Consider the following 17,407-nt stretch of genomic DNA (forward strand, 5'->3'; position numbering starts at 1 on the left):
ATCTACACATTTACACTTTCAGTACGTGTTTTAACATGAATATATGAGCGGCCAGATTTCTAGAATGATCTTTCGCGGGTACATGGTTTTTCGTGTTTTCACAGGAGAAATATTTTCTTCTCCGAAGAGAGAATTTTCCTGAATTTGAGCAATCTCTCTAGCTACATGATTTGATTGTATTTGTACAGAATTAGATCTACCATTCATATTTTGCACGATCCCGATGCTCAGCTGACCTAATTTTCAAGATCAAGTTCAATTATGGATTTTGATTACATTTAGAATGCTACCGATCTGCTAGGCTATTGGTATGGTTTCCATCGGGTGTCGCTTCAGATTGTTTATTTTATCATGCTGCTCAAAGTCAGTCGAGTCCCTCAGCCGCATAGCTTTTGCTTCGTTATGCTGATAAACATTGCCGCTCTGCTCTACGTTTATAATCGCGGGCCCTATTATATTGTGGTAGGTCATGATTGTTCGAATTTGATTGGGGTTTTATGATGCGGCTCGCTTGGTTAGTTGTAGGAAATGGTTGGAAAGGAATTCGATCCGAATTGTGTGGATTCAAATGTACTTCACGCTTCGCGTTCGTAACACGCAGCTAGACATCAACAAACCTTTCTCCTTCGGCGAGCTGCAATACGCCCTAAGCCGCAGCTGTGGAAAATCAGCGGGACCGGATGATGTGGGATACCCTATGCTTAAAAATCTGGAGGATCCTAACAAGCTTGTCCTGCTCAAGCTTTTAAATTGTATGTGGAGCGGCGACTCCTATCCTCGCGAATGGAGTGAGAGTCTAGTCGTGCCAATACCAAAACCTGGCAACCGGACACACGAGCCGTCCAGCTTTCGGCCTATATCCCTCACATGCTGCCTCGCCAAAGTAGCCGAGCGAATGGTAAACCGGCGACTAACCCATTTTTTGCAAGCACACAGGCTCCTCGATCACCGCCAGCATGCCTTCCGGCCTGGACACGGCACCAACACATATTTCGCTACACTTGGAGAAGTTCTGCAGAAAGCCAAAGATCAAATCCACCACACCGAAGTCATCTCGTTGGACATCTCAAAGGCGTTCAACAGAACTTGGACGCCCCTAATCCTCCATAAACTAGCTAGCTGGGGCCTCGCAGGCCACATCCTCTGCTTCCTCAAAAATTTCTTAACGGAGCGTACCTTCAGAGTAATCATAGGGGACACCAAATCGGATTCATTCAGGGAAGAAACAGGTGTCCCGCAAGGCTCGGTGATCTCAGTCACTCTTTTTCTCATATTGATGGACGGGGTTTTTGAGGATCTCCCGAGTGGCGTTCAAATTTTTGTATACGCTGACGACATCGTCATTGTCGTTTCCGGTCCTACCGCCCCCGCCATCCGTAGAAAGGCACAAGCAGCAGTGTCAAGGGTAGCCAAGTGGGCTGCATCAGTGGGCTTCACAATGTCAGCACCAAAGAGTGTTCGCTGCCATATCTGTGCTTCCAATCACCGAGTTAAAGGACCACCCATCACGATAAATAACCAACCGATTCCGATTCGCAAAACCGTCCGGATCTTAGGAGTTACTGTCGACCGTAAATTAAGCTTCAAACAACACTTCGATGGAGTTAAGGCCAGCTGCCAGAGCCGTCTTAATCTAGTTAAATCGCTCTCTAGTTCTCACCGTAGTAACAACCGAAAGATCCGGTTTCGTGTGGCTGCCGCCACCATCGACAGTCGGCTACTATACGGTCTGGAGATAACCAGTATGGCTGTGGATAACCTGATAAATACCCTTTCGCCGGTATACAGCCGGTATATTAGAGCTATTTCCGGACTTCTCCCATCCACACCGGCTGACGCTGCCTGCGTTGAGGCTGGTCTACCGCCCTTTCGCTACCGCATTGTTTCAGCCCTCTGTTGCAAGGCCGTAGCAATTAGTGAATGTACGGCAAGAAGCGCAGCTACCTGTCTGCAAGAACAAGCCAACAATTTGCTCCATAGCATCGCTGATGTCACACTCCCACAAATCACCAAGCCCCACTGGTTCGGTGAACGCGACTGGCGAGGTTCGAAATTAATTTTTGAAAACGATATAAAAAATAGTTTCAGAGCCGGGGACAACTCCGTCCAGCTGCGACAATCCGTCGCCGAGTTGCTCCGATCAAAATACGACAACCACCAGCGGCGTTATACCGACGGTTCGTTGTCGTCGCAGGGCATAGGCATGGGAGTTTCTGGTCAAAACCTGGAGATAAGCATGAGCCTACCTGATCAATGCTCAGTCTTCTCCGCTGAGGCGGCGGCCATTCTCGTTGCCGCTACAACGCCGGCAAATCAACCAATCGTGATAGTCACGGACTCGGCAAGCTGCATCTCGGCCCTACAATCGGAAAGACCCCGTCACCCATGGATTCAGGGGATAATAAAGCGCGCACCACCCGGTGTAACACTCCTTTGGGTTCCAGGACACTGCGGTATCCCTGGCAATGAAACCGCCGATCACCTAGCGGGGTCCGGCCCATCTGGCGATCGCTACACTCGCACAGTGCCTTCTCAGGACGCCAAGCGCTGGATTCAGTCGGTGTTGCACGAAAACTGGCAAAAGGAATGGTCGCAATCCAGGAGATCATATCTGAGGAAAGTGAAACAAAGCATAGACTCGTGGACCGATCTCAAGTCCATGAGAGACCAGACAATCATCTCTCGGCTACGGACCGGGCACTCTAGGATGTCTCATGACTTCGGAGGAGCTCGCTTTCACCGGACCTGTGAGATCTGCGGTATAGACAACTCAGTGGAGCATTTTATTTGCGTCTGCCCTGCATACGAGGGCCCCAGGCAGCTGTACGGGATTTCGAGTAGTATCCGCGAGGCCCTTGGCGATGAACCATCAACACTCACGGCGTTGCTATGTTTCATCAAAGACGCCGGCCTTTATTTTAAAATTTAAGTGTGCAATATTCCATGTTTAGTTTTAATAGTCCCCAATCTGTGCACTTGTTAGTTAATTACTCTGTGAATTTTCGGATTTTGTGCGTTCTGAGTTTCTTTTTGTAGTTCCACAACCGTCACTATATGGAAACCTTTTTTTCGTCTTTTAGTTTCTTTTTAAGCTGTCTCTGTGTAGTCCATAACCATACTCTGTTAATGATACTCTGTTCGAATAACGTCATGTGAAGTAGTTTTAAGAACCACCTCTGTAGCTTTCCCAGGCGAACCCCTCTGGCTCGTCCTGTTTTTCACGACCCGGGATGAACCTGCCTACGGCAGAAAATCCCAGAATAAAAAAAAAAGAAAAAAAAAAAAAAAAAAAAAAAAAAAAAATCAGATAGCGCTCTTTCAGAAATCACAGATAGAACTCCTGGAGAAATTCATGGTGGATCCGCTTAAACAACTTCAAGTTGAACTCCTGGAGTTATCAGAGGTGGATTTCTTGGAAAAATCTTTTTTTGAACTTCCGGAGTAACACCAGGTGGATATTTTGGAAAAATTCATGCGTAACACCCGGGGACATTCAATGTGGAACTCCTGAAAAAAAAACCCCTGAAGCTTTTGGAGAAATCCTTGGTTGGACTCTTTTAAAAATCCCATGTGGAACTCATAAGGAAATATCGGGTGGATTTTCTAGAAGGTTCGTGGAGCTCTTGAAGACATGCGATTCGGATACATTCCAGGTGGAACACCTGGTGAAACCTAAGAACTCCCGAAGGAACTTTACATCTACAGTAAGAAGCGTCATCTTGAAAGATAACTTGTTATACAAAAAAGTGACAAGTTGACGTAACATGCGTCATTTTTAATTTGGTACAAATACCGACAGATGCGAGCGAAATTTGGCCTATTTTTGGCATTCCAAATTTTTTGAAGTATTAAATGGACAACTGCTGAAAACAACCTTACAAGTCAGTTAGAAATTTATTTTGAGAAACTTTGTGATTTTTGGGGTTGAAAAGTTTCAATGTATGTATGAAATGTTTCAATCTTTAGTACCTTCAGTAGTTGCACCAGATTTCTTTCCAAAAGTTTTTTCAGAACTTCAATCTATGATTCTTCCAAGGTATCCACTTCTGACTTCACTAGGAGATTTACGTGAAATTGATCCAGCAGTTCCAACAGGAATTCTTCAAAAAGTTTCACCACAGATTTCTCCAGGAATTCCATCTGTAATTTCTCCAGCAGTTAAACTTTTAATTCCTTCGGGAATTCCGCTTATGGTTCCTCCAGGTATTTTTTCCAGAAGTTGTTGACCTTTCAAGAACAGATCTTCAGGATTCAGAAACCCCCTCTTTTTTGGTTTCATGTAACTTTCTTGTGCTGTATATGTTTTGAACCAGCCTAAAAAACCTCGGTGAGCGATTTACGTTTCACGGTTCGTTTGCCTACCTCTACGACGACGACGACGGCGCAGGTCGTTATTTCTTTTCGGTTATGATTTCAAACGTCTTTCGGCGCCAAAGGAAGGTGTGTGTGTACGCCGAATAATTGGCGCGGGTGCATGGTAGCGGTGCCTGGTGGTCCAATATGCGTTGTGCTACATTAAATTCCGACTTTCGGCTAGCACACTTATCATAAAAAGCCACGCACTTTTACAAATCCATATTCATATGTAGTCCATGTTAACTCGAATCGGATTGACGAGGGTGGTGGGTGAGGTTCGGAGGGAAGGTGCTTTTGAACAATCGAAAATGAATTGAGTCGATGTTATTCTGCTCATGTTGCGGGGGTAATTTTGGCTACCATGTTTCCATTATTGTTTGTTGCACTCGGAACCAATTTTACGCGCAGCTTGTGGTAGCAGTCGCGCACTGCTGCAATTAGACTAGTGGCCTTTGTGCTTTATTCAACTGGTTTGGTTTTCTCTCAGGCATGGTTAGAGTTCATGCCTGAATAATGGATGCTGGTTGGTGTCGATGAAAGGTGGTGGCAACCAAATGTGTGGTTCAAGGTTCTAGCTTTGAATGGCTAGCAATTTATTTAGAAGCTTGAGTATTTGATCTGAAAGAGATTGTTATGCAACAAAACAAGTTCTACGCGAAGAAAATTTTGAAAAAAAAAACATTTTGCTGACTTGACAAAGCTGAAAATTCGTTTGTCTTGAAAGTCTCTTAAATAAAAACAAATCAATCAATCGTTTGTCTTAAAAGAGAAAACTGGATTCAATTAAAGTGCATTTGTATAGTTCCGCATTAGATTTTTATTAACATTTGTCAGGTTCTAAATTTAACAGAACATAACAACGGCGTCTGATTAATTTGGGTTTCGAGGCCAGTTGAAAACTATTTCTTTGCACATTTGATAAATTGTGCTGCAAAAATTTCTCATGGAAAATTATAGGTAGGAACTAATTGCCCAGCTGTCACGTATCTTAGTTGCGCTGGAATTCACTGTCGTCGTTAATGTTCACTTAGTTCATACTTTCAAATGCATCCATGATTAATTGTTTTCGCTTTGGTAATCGGTGCAAACACAGGTGGCGCGATACCACTCCAATCCAACACCCAACCTTCGCTAATTTGTAATTCTGATCGCTGATCTGACGCTTTCCTACATCTGTTCCATTTCCAGTGGTCACTCCGCAGCAATTCGAGTCCAACGGTCGGCAGCAGCAGCATCAACGGCAGCACCACAAAGGACGTATGGACCGACACGGACAAAGAGCACGACGATTTGATCATGCACCACTCGGAACGGTCGGACTCGGGCGTCACGTCGCCCAACAGCCACCATCACCTGGACGATCAGCAGACCAGCGGGGTCCCGTCGCCCTGCTGTGACCTCTCGCTGCTGGACCAAATCCCGACGGATGACGTGCGGAAGCGCATCGCCACCATGACCAAGCGGTCCTGCTACGACGAGGAGGACAAGCTGTGCCTGCTGCAGATCCTGTCGTTGCTGAACAACTTGGAAGCGCTGTCGCAGGACCACGAGATCGCCAGCGAGGATATGAGCCTGGAGCTGCCGGCGGTAAGTCAAACCCACGTGGAATGCCAAGAATTTCCTAACGATTTCTAATTACAGAAGTTCAGCAATTACACCTTCCCGGAGAGTCACCCGCCGAAGTCCCTGACGGCGACTTCGACGCCATTCAAGAGTCAACAGGGGAAAATGGTAGCAACGGTGCAGCCGTTCAGTAGCAACAACGCCTCCCTAACAACCAGCACCACCAGTGAGCCGAAGAGTATCTCGATCGCATCGATCGCGGAGACTTTCGGAGGAATGAAGAAGTCCGCCAAGTGGGGATCAACCAGCTTGCAGGAAAGTGGAGTGTTTGTGGACGAAATGATGGTCAGCTGCGTCGGAACGCAAACCGAGGTGGAGGACTTCCCCTGTCTGGAAAAGACCAACGCGGAGCTGTGTGCGGAGATCGAGAAGCTGAACCGATTCCGGCAGAAGATTGAGGAGTGTACGATCAAGCGCAACGGGAAGAATCCGGTAGGAGTGAGCTTGTCGCTTCCGGCGGAATCCTGCGAACAAAGAAGACTGCAGTACTATGTGAACCGAATGGAGCAGCTGGAGAACAAAGTCAAGGTGTACGAGAGCAGCGGCGATCAGCAGTTGAGGCACCTGGCGGAAAGGTTGCAGCGAGAGATCCAACTGGAAGGTTGGGTGGATCAGCTGAGCGAGAAGCTTAACAAGCTGGAAGACGAAAACGAAAGACTGGAAGAGGAGAGATGTGAACTGGAAGAGATTGAAAATGACACAAGGTTGCGGTTGCAACGGATGGAAGTGGACTACGAGATGATGAGTCAAAGAAATACGGAGCTGGAGATGTCCAAGAGCTCGTATCAGTCCAAGTACCAGGACGCCAGAGACACCGTGATAAATCTGGAAGAGCTTGTGCACAAATGTGAGGAGAGGATATTCGTTCTTGAGGAAACAGAAAACGAACTTAACGATCGCATCGATCTGATACTAGCGTTCATTCCGGTACTGTTGATGTTCAACAGCTGGCAGCTGCAAGAGCAGATGGCCTCCACCCGGAAGCAATACGCCATCAATGCCATCCCACCGGAGCACATCGAGTACTACGAATCCGCAAACGGAGATTTACAAATGAGACTGAACGATCTGATGAACCGTGAGAAGGAACTCACGCAAAACATAGCCGAGTTGAATCGAGCTTACAATGAAACCCTGGAGAACGCAGACAATCTCTGGGCTCAGATGGAGAAAGAGTACAAAGACAAGATCTCCAAATGCGAGACGGTAGAATCGAACCTCAAATCGAAGATCGCTCAGCTGGAAGAGCGGCTGAGTAAGGACAGTGACTACGCTCACGAAAGGATATCTCACTTGGAAGAGGCCGAGAACAGTCTCAAGAACCGAGTATCCAAACTTAACAAAGAGAATAAAGATCTGGTAGCCAAGCATGCGGCGCTCCTGGAAGAATACTCCACTTTGAAGGACGAATACCGGAAGCTTCAGAACTACCTCAAAGGAACCGTCGCGGAGAACATGGAAAGGGAGAAGCGAAAGATCGTGGCCCTAGAGGAAGAACTCACCTTATCGACAGCGCTCCTCAAGGAAGCCGAAGAGAATCACAAATCGGAAGTTGGCCACATGCGTGGTAAGCTGGTAAGTGCTACCAAGGAGCTGAACCACATCGAAGTCACAAACAGCGAACTGAGGGAAGAGGTCGAAACGCTAGAATGCCGCATCCGGGAGTTGCTGACGCTGAGAAACTGCGATGAGGAGCGAATCAAACACCTCACCGAAGAACTGCAATCGAAGCAGGCGCAGATCAGCCAACTTCAGGTACATCCGTCCCATATCCATCACCACAGAGGAGGCTTTGGACGAAGCCTGGCACAGGAGCTGGAACGACCTGTGAAGGGTTCCTATTCGAAGCTGGGCTATGAAATCCACCCGCTGAGCCGTAGATTCCCGGGAGATAGCGACAGCAGTGGAAGTGAGGTAAGTATTCTTTGTTACGTCACAAAATCATTGATCTTCAGAATTTCCCCTATTTAGGACAAGGTCAAATTCCCCATCGCGAAGACAGCTCCGGAAGCCAAAGAGGTCAAAAGTCTGGCCGAGACCATTATCCTGAATGCCGAAAGTCGAGGCATTCGTGCGCCAAAGAAATCGTTTGTCGAGGAGGTAAGCCACTTTCTGTTTCATCTTGCTTTCCGGTTTGACGGTGGCGGCAGATTTTAACCTCCGAAAGCTACGCGCTTCTGTAATTGGTCGATGGTCGTTTTTCTAATAATGCCATTTTTGTGTTTGTTTTTATTTCCCATCATTCATTATCACTCGCTGGTTTCTCGTAGGCCCGTAGCCGTTTTGCCCGTTGGGTTTGAAGTGTGAATCTCTTTTCATTGTACATTGACATTTAGAGCCTATAGGTACAGCAAGCAGGTCGACAGTTGAGAAGACGCTACTGAATGCGCGCTTTCGTCGTTTGGATGTGTGAAAAAGCCCCATTTAACAACTCCATATCTAAGCAGCCCTTGACCAGAGTCAATTCACTAGGAAGTGACAATCAGTTTGTCGGTCTGGGCTACGTTGATACCATGGTGAGTCATTAGCAACAGCTTGCTTAGAGTTGAGTGATAACTAACAATCAGGTGTTTTGAAATAATCCTGTCGTAACCGACCCACCCTAAGAAGCATAGGAAACAACGATCTTTTGGCAATAACTTCAACAAAAACAACTAAAAGCAACAATAGTTAAAAAAAAAAAACTAATAGCAAGTAATAGTTATCTCCCTGAGGATTCTAGGAGAATCTCTCTCAGGACTCTGGGAGAAACACTCGCAGGATTCTGGGAAAATCCTTCTCAGGATACTTAGAGAATCCGTCTCAGGATTCTTAGAGAAACCTCAGGATTCTGAGGGGATCCTTTCTCAGGACACTGAGAGAATCCTTGTCATGATTCTGAGAAAATCCTTTTCAGGATTCTGAGAGAATCCTTGTCAGGATTCTGAGCGAATCTCTCTCAGGATTCTGAGAGCATCCTTGTCAGGATTCAGAGAGCACCCTTGTCAGGATTCTGAGTGCATCGTTGTCGGAATTCTGCATCCTTGTCAGGATTCTGAGGAAATCCTTGTCAGGATTCTGAGGGAATCCTTGTCAGGATTCAGAGGGAATCTTTGTCAGGATTCTGAGGGAATCCTTGTCAGGGTTCTGAGGGAATCCTTGTCAGGATTCTGAGGGAATCCTTGTCAGGGTTCTGAGGGAATCCTTGTCAGGATTCTGAGGAAATCCTTGTCAGGATTCTGAGGGAATCCTTGTCAGGATTCTGAGGGAATCCTTGTCAGGATTCTGAGGGAATCCTTGTCAGGATTCTGAGGGAATCCTTGTCAGGATTCTGAGGGAATCCTTGTCAGGATTCTGAGGGAATCCTTGTCAGGATTCTGAGGGAATCCTTGTCAGGATTCTGAGGGAATCCTTGTCAGGATTCTGAGGGAATCCTTGTCAGGATTCTGAGGGAATCCTTGTCAGGATTCTGAGGGAATCCTTGTCAGGATTCTGAGGGAATCCTTGTCAGGATTCTGAGGGAATCCTTGTCAGGATTCTGAGGGAATCCTTGTCAGGATTCTGAGGGAATCCTTGTCAGGATTCTGGGAGAATCCTTCTCAGGATTCTGGGAGAATCCTTCTCAGGATTCTGGGAGAATCCTTCTCAGGATTCTGGGAGAATCCTTCTCAGGATTCTGGGAGAATCCTTCTCAGGATTCTGGGAGAATCCTTCTCAGGATTCTGGGAGAATCCTTCTCAGGATTCTGGGAGAATCCTTCTCAGGATTCTGGGAGAATCCTTCTCAGGATTCTGGGAGAATCCTTCTCAGGATTCTGGGAGAATCCTTCTCAGGATTCTGGGAGAATCCTTCTCAGGATTCTGGGAGAATCCTTCTCAGGATTCCGGGAGAATCCTTCTCAGGATTCTGGGAGAATCCTTCTCAGGATTCCGGGAGAATCCTTCTCAGGATTCTGGGAGAATCCTTCTCAGGATTCTGGGAGAATCCTTCTCAGGATTCTGGGAGAATCCTTCTCAGGATTCTGGGAGAATCCTTCTCAGGATTCTGGGAGAATCCTTCTCAGGATTCTGGAAGAATCCTTCTCAGGATTCTGGGAGAATCTTTCTCAGGATTCTGGGAGAATCCTTCTCAGGATTCTGGGAGAATCCTTCTCAGGATTCTGGGAGAATCCTTCTCAGGATTCTGGGAGAATCCTTCTCAGGATTCTGGGAGAATCCTTCTCAGGATTCTGGGAGAATCCTTCTCAGGATTCTGGGAGAATCCTTCTCAGGATTCTGGGAGAATCCTTCTCAGGATTCTGGGAGAATCCTTCTCAGGATTCTGGGAGAATCCTTCTCAGGATTCTGGGAGAATCCTTCTCAGGATTCTGGGAGAATCCTTCTCAGGATTCTGGGAGAATCCTTCTCAGTATTCTGGGAGAATCCTTCTCAGGATTCTGGGAGAATCCTTCTCAGGATTCTGGGAGAATCCTTCTCAGGATTCTGGGAGAATCCTTCTCAGGATTCTGGGAGAATCCTTCTCAGGATTCTGGGAGAATCCTTCTCAGGATTCTGGGAGAATCCTTCTCAGTATTCTGGGAGAATCCTTTTCAGGATTCTGGGAAAATCTTTAACAGGATTCTGGGAAAATCCTTCTCAGGATTCTGAGGGAATCCTTTTCAGGATGCTGAGGGTATCCTTCTCAGGATTCTGAGGGAATCCTTCTCAAGATTCTGAGGGAATCCTTCTCAGGATTCTGAGGGAATGCTTCTAAGGATTCTGAGGGAATCTTTCTCAGGATTCTGAGGAAATCCTGCTCAGGATTCTGAGGGAATGCTTCTAAGGATTCTGAGGGAATCTTTCTCAGGATTCTGAGGAAATCCTGCTCAGGATTCTGAGGGAATCCTTCTCAGGATTCTGAGGGAAGAATCCTTCTCAGGATTTTAAGGGAATCCTTCTCAGGATTCTGAAGAAATCCTTCTCAGGATTCTGAGGGAATCCTTCTCAGGATTCTGAGGGAATCCTTCTCAGGATTCTGAGGGAATCCTTCTCAGGATTCTGAGGGAATCCTTCTCAGGATTCTGAGGGAATCCTTCTCAGGTTTCTGAGGGAATCTTTCTCAGGATTCTGAGGGAATCCTTCTCAGGATTCTGAGGGAATCCTTCTCAGGATTCTGAGGAAATCCTTCTCAGGATTCTGAGGGAATCCTTCTCAGGATTCTGAGGGAATCCTTCTCAGGATTCTGAGGGAATCCTTCTCAGGATTCTGAGGGAATCCTTCTCAGGATTCTGAGGGAATCCTTCTCAGGATTCTGAGGGAATCCTTCTCAGGATTCTGAGGGAATCCTTCTCAGGATTCTGAGGGAATCCTTCTCAGGATTCTGAGGGAATCCTTCTCAGGATTCTGAGGGAATCCTTCTTAGGATTCTGAGGGAATCCTTCTCAGGATTCTGAGGGAATCCTTCTCAGGATTCTGAGGGAATCTTTCTCAGGATTCTGAGGGAATCCTTTTCAGGATTCTGAGGGAATCCTTCTCAGGATTCTGAAGGAAACCTTCTCAGGATTCTGAGGGAATCCTTCTCATGATTCTGAGGGAATCCTACTCAGGATTCTGAGGTAATCCTTGTCAGGATTCTGAGGGAATCCTTCTCAGGATTCTGAGGGAATCCTTCTCAGGATTCTGAGGGAATCCTTCTCAGGATTCTGAGGGATTCCTTCTCAGGATTCTGAGGGAATCCTTCTCAGGATTCTGAGGGCATCCTTCTCAGGATTCTGAGGGAATCCTTGTCAGGATTCTGAGAGAATTCTGCTCAGGGTTCTGAGGGAATCCTGCTCAGGATGCTGAGGGAATCTTTCTCAGGATGCTGAGGGAATCCTTCTCAGGATTCTAAGGGAATCCTTCTCAGTATTCTAAGGGATTCCCTCTCAGGATTCTGAGGGAATCCTTCTCAGGATTCTGAGGGAATCCTTCTCAGGATTCTGAGGGAATCCTTCTCAGGATTCTGAGGGAATCCTTCTCAGGATTCTGAGGGAATCCTTCTCAGGATTCTGAGGGAATCCTTCTCAGGATTCTGAGGGAATCCTTCTCAGGATTCTGAAGGAATCCTTCTCAGGATTCTGAGGGATTCCTTCTCAGGATTCTGAGGGAATCCTTCTCAGGATTCTGAGGGCATCCTTCTCAGGATTCTGAGGGAATCCTTGTCAGGATTCTGAGAGAATTCTGCTCAGGGTTCTGAGGGAATCCTGCTCAGGATGCTGAGGGAATCTTTCTCAGGATGCTGAGGAAATCCTTCTCAGGATTCTAAGGGAATCCTTCTCAGTATTCTAAGGGATTCCCTCTCAGGATTCTGAGGGAATCCTTCTCAGGATGCTGAGGGAATCCTTCTCAGGATGCTGAGGGAATCCTTCTCAGGATGCTGAGGGAATCCTTCTCAGGATGCTGAGGGAATCCTTCTCAGGATTCTGAGGGAATCCTTGTCAGGATTCTGAGGGAATCCTTGTCAGGATTCTGAGGGAATCCTTGTCAGGATTCTGAGGGAATCCTTGTCAGGATTCTGAGGGAATCCTTGTCAGGATTCTGAGGGAATCCTTGTCAGGATTCTGAGGGAATCCTTTTCAGGATTCTGAGGGAATCCTTCTCAGGATTCTGAGGGAATCCTTCTCAGGATTCTGAGGGCATCCTTCTCAGGATTCTGAGGGAATCCTTCTCAGGATTCTGTGAGCATCCTTTGCAGGATTCTTAGGGCATCCTTCTCAGGATTCTGAGGGCATCCTTCTCAGGATTCTGAGGGCATCCTTCTCAGGATGCTGAGGGAATCCTTCTCAGGATTCTGAGAGAATCTTTCTCAGGATGCTGAGGGAATCCTTCTCAGGATTCTAAGGGAATCCTTCTCAGGATTCTGAGGGATTCCTTCTCAGGATTCTGAGGGAATCCTTCTCAGGATTCTGAGGGAATCCTTCTCAGGATGCTGAGGGAATCTGCTCAGGATTCTGAGGGAATTCTTCTCTGGATTCTGAGGGAATTCTTCTCAGGATTCTGAGGGAATTCTTCTCAGGATTCTGAGGGAATCCTTCTCAGGAATCTGAGGGAATCCTTCTCAGGATTCTGAGGGAATCCTACTCAGGATTCTGAAGAATCCTTCTCAGGATTTTGAGGGAATCCTTCTGAGGGAATCCTTCTCAGGATTCTGAGGAAATCCTTCTCAGGATTCTGAGGGGATTCTTCTCAGGATTCTGAGGGAATCCTTCTCAGTATTCTGAGGGAATCCTTCTCAGTATTCTGAGGGAATCCTTCTCAGGATTCTGAGGGAATCCTTCTTAGGATTCTGAGGATACTGAGAGAATTTTTTCATGATTCTGAGAGAATCCCTCTTAGGATTTTGAGAGAAACGCTGTCCGTTTTTGTATCTTTATTAAAAACAAATATTGAAAAATAAGGATACAGCCAAAATAGTTTTTTTCCTATGCCACTTAGGGGAGCGGTTGGTGACCTTTCCGTTCCTTAAGTTTGCTATACTGAATTCTAATCAATGCAATCTTTTATCTTCCACGCCACCTACGTTTAGATCATCTAAAGTGCCTTACAGTTAAGTCATTTAGAAGTTTGGACACACTCCAGCGAAAGCAGCATTCGACATGGAAAAGTAGCAGGCCAGCAAATTGCAAAAACCAGAAAAACCCGAAAAATTCATCACTCCGACGCAGTCGCAGCAGGCGTCGCCGCCGCCCTTGAAGAAGAAAATGATTCTAGTCGTTCACTTTGTTAAATATTAATTTTGTACATCATACAATCCCCTGTAGGATAAGAGAAGGACAACTTTGTCAGCACCCGTCATGGCAACAAACACCTATTTAAGCATACCGCCCGCACCAATCCACGACCATTACATTAGAAACACAAACAAGCAAAAAAAAAGAAGAAAACTCGAAACTGAACGAAACGAATCGTGTGGCGCAACTGCGCTAGCGCCACACCGATGACGAATGGTTTAATTTCTTTTTGGAAATTACACTACCCCCGACGACCCCCCATGACACAACAAGCTTTCAAGATTGAGTTTGTTCGATCCCCAAAACTGCCCAGTCAGAAATTCGTAGACACACTTGGTTTGCATCATTATTTCCCAGTTACACAAATAATTATGTTAAGCTTGCACTTTACTTCGTACTTTTTTTATTTTTGTTCTTCGTTGTTTAGTTTATGGTGTCCCGCCACCCCTTCTCTACTGTACATAGCCGGAAGCCACACGTAAGTTTAGGTTTTATTTTGTAGTACAATTTACTTTGTAGTGACTGCTTTGATTTCCTCTGAGGAAAGTTTTGATTTTATTTGGTTTTGTCTTAATTTTCGTTTCCTTTTCTTCAATTTTACGGAAGTTTTCACCGAATGACCTCTCTAAAAACGGAAATTGTTATTTATTTTTTTCGTTGAAATTTACAAATCTCTATTTTGAGTCTAAAACGAAAGCAATGCATCTGTTCAGCTGCATGTGCATGTTCAAAATGCATGATAGAACCATTAGAATTGTGGAAACTAGTAGACAGCCACGTGTCAGTGGATAGACTAATTGGTGAGCTTCCACATTGTTTGAAAATATACTCAAAACAACAGATAAACAGCAAAAAAAAACATGTTAGAAACAAATCCCAATGTAACGGACACATCAACAAGCAATTGTAGAAACAGAATGTAATAATATATTGAAACTTTATTAGAAATGGTGCGTGTTTTCTTGGCAAGTATCCGAAATTCCTCTATAGGTTGTTTTCCTATGTCAGCTTCCCAGGAAAGCTGTTTTCGTCCATAATTCTCCATAGCTCTGCGCGGTCGATACTATCGTATGCCGCTTTGAAGTCGATGAACAGGTGGTGCGTTGGGACCTGGTATTCACGGCATTTCTGGAGAATTTGCCGTACGGTGAGGATCTGGTCCGTTGTCGACCGGCCGTCGATGAAGCCGGCTTGATAACTTCCAACGAACTCATTCGTTTTAGGTGACAGACGACGGAAGATGATCTGGGATAGCACTTCGTAGGCAGCATTCAAAATAGTATACAGATGTTGGCTTTCTCGGTCTAGGGTCAATCTAAACGGCTAGTTTTGGATTACCCGACGTTTCGGCCGGCTTTATTGGCCGGCCGAAACGTCGGGTAATCCAAAACTAGCCGTTTAGCTTGACCCTAAACCGAGAAAGCCAACATCTGTATACTTGTAGTATTCCGGTCGAAAATCACCTAAAATTCAAAATAGTGATCGCCCTGAAGTTCTCACATTCCAAATGGTCGCCTTTCTTGTGAATGGAGCAGATAACCCCTTCCTTCCACTCTTCCGGTAGCTGTTCGGTTTCCCAGAACCTGACTATCAGCCGATGCAGACAGGTGGCCAACTTTTCTGGGCCCATCTTGATGAGTTCAGCTGCGATACCATCCATACCAGCTGATTTGTTGGTTATGAGCTGGTGAATGGCATCCTTAACTTCCCTCAGCGTGGGAGTTGGTTCATTTCCGTTCTCCGCTGCACTGGCGTCGTCGTTTCCTCCGTTGTCGTGGTTTCCCGTGCCTACGTTCTCCACACCGTTCAGTTGCTGATCGAAGTGCTGCTTCCACTTTCCGATCACGTCCGTCCGTCACGAGGCCTCCGTCTTTATTCCTGCATATTTTGGCTCGCGACACGAAGCCGTTGCGGGATGCGTTGAGCTTCTGATAGAACTTCCGTGTTTCTTGGGAACGGCACAGCAGTTCCATTTATTCACACTCCGCTTCTTCCAGGCGGCGCTTTTTCTCCCGAAAGTGGCGGGTCTGCTGTTTCCGCTTCTGTTTGTAACGTTCCACGTTGTGTCGAGTCCCTTGCTGCAGCATTACCGCTCCGCTGCGTTCTTCTCCTCCAAAACCGTTCTGCACTCTTCGTCGAACCATTCATTCCGTCGATTCCGTTCCACGTACCCGATGGTGCTCTGTGTCGTTGATGTACTCCAGCAGTCCTCCAGAGGGGCCTCATCCAGCTCGCCCTCGTCTGGCAACGCGGCCTCGAGATTCTGCGCGTATGCTGAGGTGACGTCCGGTTGTTTCAGTCGCTCTAGGTTGTACCGTGGCGGCCGCCGGTACCGTACATTGTTGATAACGGAGAGTTAGACCAGATAGTGGTCGGAGTCGATGTTGGCGCCACGATAGGTCCTGACGCCGATCATGTCGGATGAGTGCCGTCCATCAATCAGAACGTGGTCGATTTGAGATTCCATCGGCTGTGGTGATCTCCAGGTGTAACGATAAGGGAGGCTGTGTTGGAAAAAGGTACTACGTATGGCCATGTTTTTGGAGGCGGCGAAATCAATGAGTCGTAGGCCGTTTTTGTTCGTCTGCTTGTGGGCGCTGAACTTATCAATCGTCGGTCTGAATTCCTCCTCCTGGCCTACCTGAGCGTTCAAATCTCCTATGATGATCTTGACGTCGCGTCGTGGCTAGGGCAGTGATCGTACTCGCGTTCGAAATGCGCGTAAAATGCGTCCTTGTCATCATCAGTACTTCCGGAGTGTGGGTTGTGCACGTTTATTTTGCTGAAGTTGAATAACCGGCCCTTGATCCTCAATCTGCACATTCTTTCGTCGATCGGTCACCAACCGATCACGCGCCTCTGCATATTACCCATCACGATGATAGCTGTTCCCAGCTCGCGTGTATTGATCATAGACTTTGTTGGTATGATTACCTCTAAATGTTCGCACCATGGATCCTGTCCAACACACCTCCTGCAGCGCTATGATACTGAACCCGCGGTCCTTCAGTAGATCGGCGAGTTTGCGGGTGCTCCCAATGAAGTTGAGAGATCGGCAGTTCCACGTACCGAGTTTCCAATCGCAAGTCCTTTTTGTCCGCTGGGGTCGTTGCCGTTGGTCTCGGTTCGTATTATTCTGTTGCTGATTATCCGTTACAATGGTTTTTTACGGCTGGCTCGTAGGGCCTGACACCAACCCCCTACTTTCCGGAGGACCATAGTGCACAGTTGAGCTTAGAGTCCTTCCCTGGCACTCGAACGTTGATCAGCCGCCCCTAACATGAGAATCAGACGCTGTTGTGAGCCGCTCCTCCTGGAGAACAGACGCTTAGGTTTGGAAAAGCAAACCCCCCTTTCATGTCAGCCTACGACCAAAGTTCCCACCGTTAAACGATCTTTCCTAAGGTTGCTCATAGTTTTCGGCTGGTACCACGAGCAGGTAGGGATAGGAGTTGCTGGGCAGAAGCTAGTGGATCACAGTGGGATCTGAATTGCGCAGCATACCCAGCCTTTACCATGCCGTGCCAAATATATTTTATAATATTTTTCGAATCTTTACACAATAAGCTTCCATTTGCTCCATAGGTTGCCACGAATAGTTGAAAATTGTAAAATATCTATCCAAAATGCGGTGACTAAATGTTGCTGTGCGCATACCTTAGATTTGGTTTGTGTCACGGAAACATGGTCACATGACGGAAT

General features: G+C 46.6%; 1 protein-coding gene across 2 annotated transcripts in view; it reads left to right on the plus strand.

Annotated features, from left to right (window-relative positions):
- The window catches only part of LOC109422692 (putative leucine-rich repeat-containing protein DDB_G0290503), a 673,760-nt gene extending 659,107 nt beyond the window's left edge, over positions 1 to 14,653 (plus strand). Inside the window, exons 9-13 of one of the 2 annotated variants that reach the window (XR_009999366.1) lie at positions 5,545 to 5,943; positions 5,998 to 7,893; positions 7,951 to 8,079; positions 8,250 to 8,495; positions 13,501 to 14,653. Coding sequence is in view for 1 of the 2 variants with exons in the window: in XM_062860463.1 (XP_062716447.1) it covers positions 5,545 to 5,943; positions 5,998 to 7,893; positions 7,951 to 8,079; positions 13,501 to 13,509 (2,433 nt within the window). In the remaining variant the exon portion in view is untranslated. The remainder of the gene's footprint in view (positions 1 to 5,544; positions 5,944 to 5,997; positions 7,894 to 7,950; positions 8,080 to 8,249; positions 8,496 to 13,500) is intronic. The other variant, XM_062860463.1, reaches the window with a different exon arrangement.
- The last annotated feature ends 2,754 nt before the right edge of the window (positions 14,654 to 17,407 follow it).

This window comes from Aedes albopictus, chromosome 3 (assembly GCF_035046485.1).
Source record: "Aedes albopictus strain Foshan chromosome 3, AalbF5, whole genome shotgun sequence".
Classification (NCBI taxonomy): domain Eukaryota; kingdom Metazoa; phylum Arthropoda; class Insecta; order Diptera; family Culicidae; genus Aedes; species Aedes albopictus.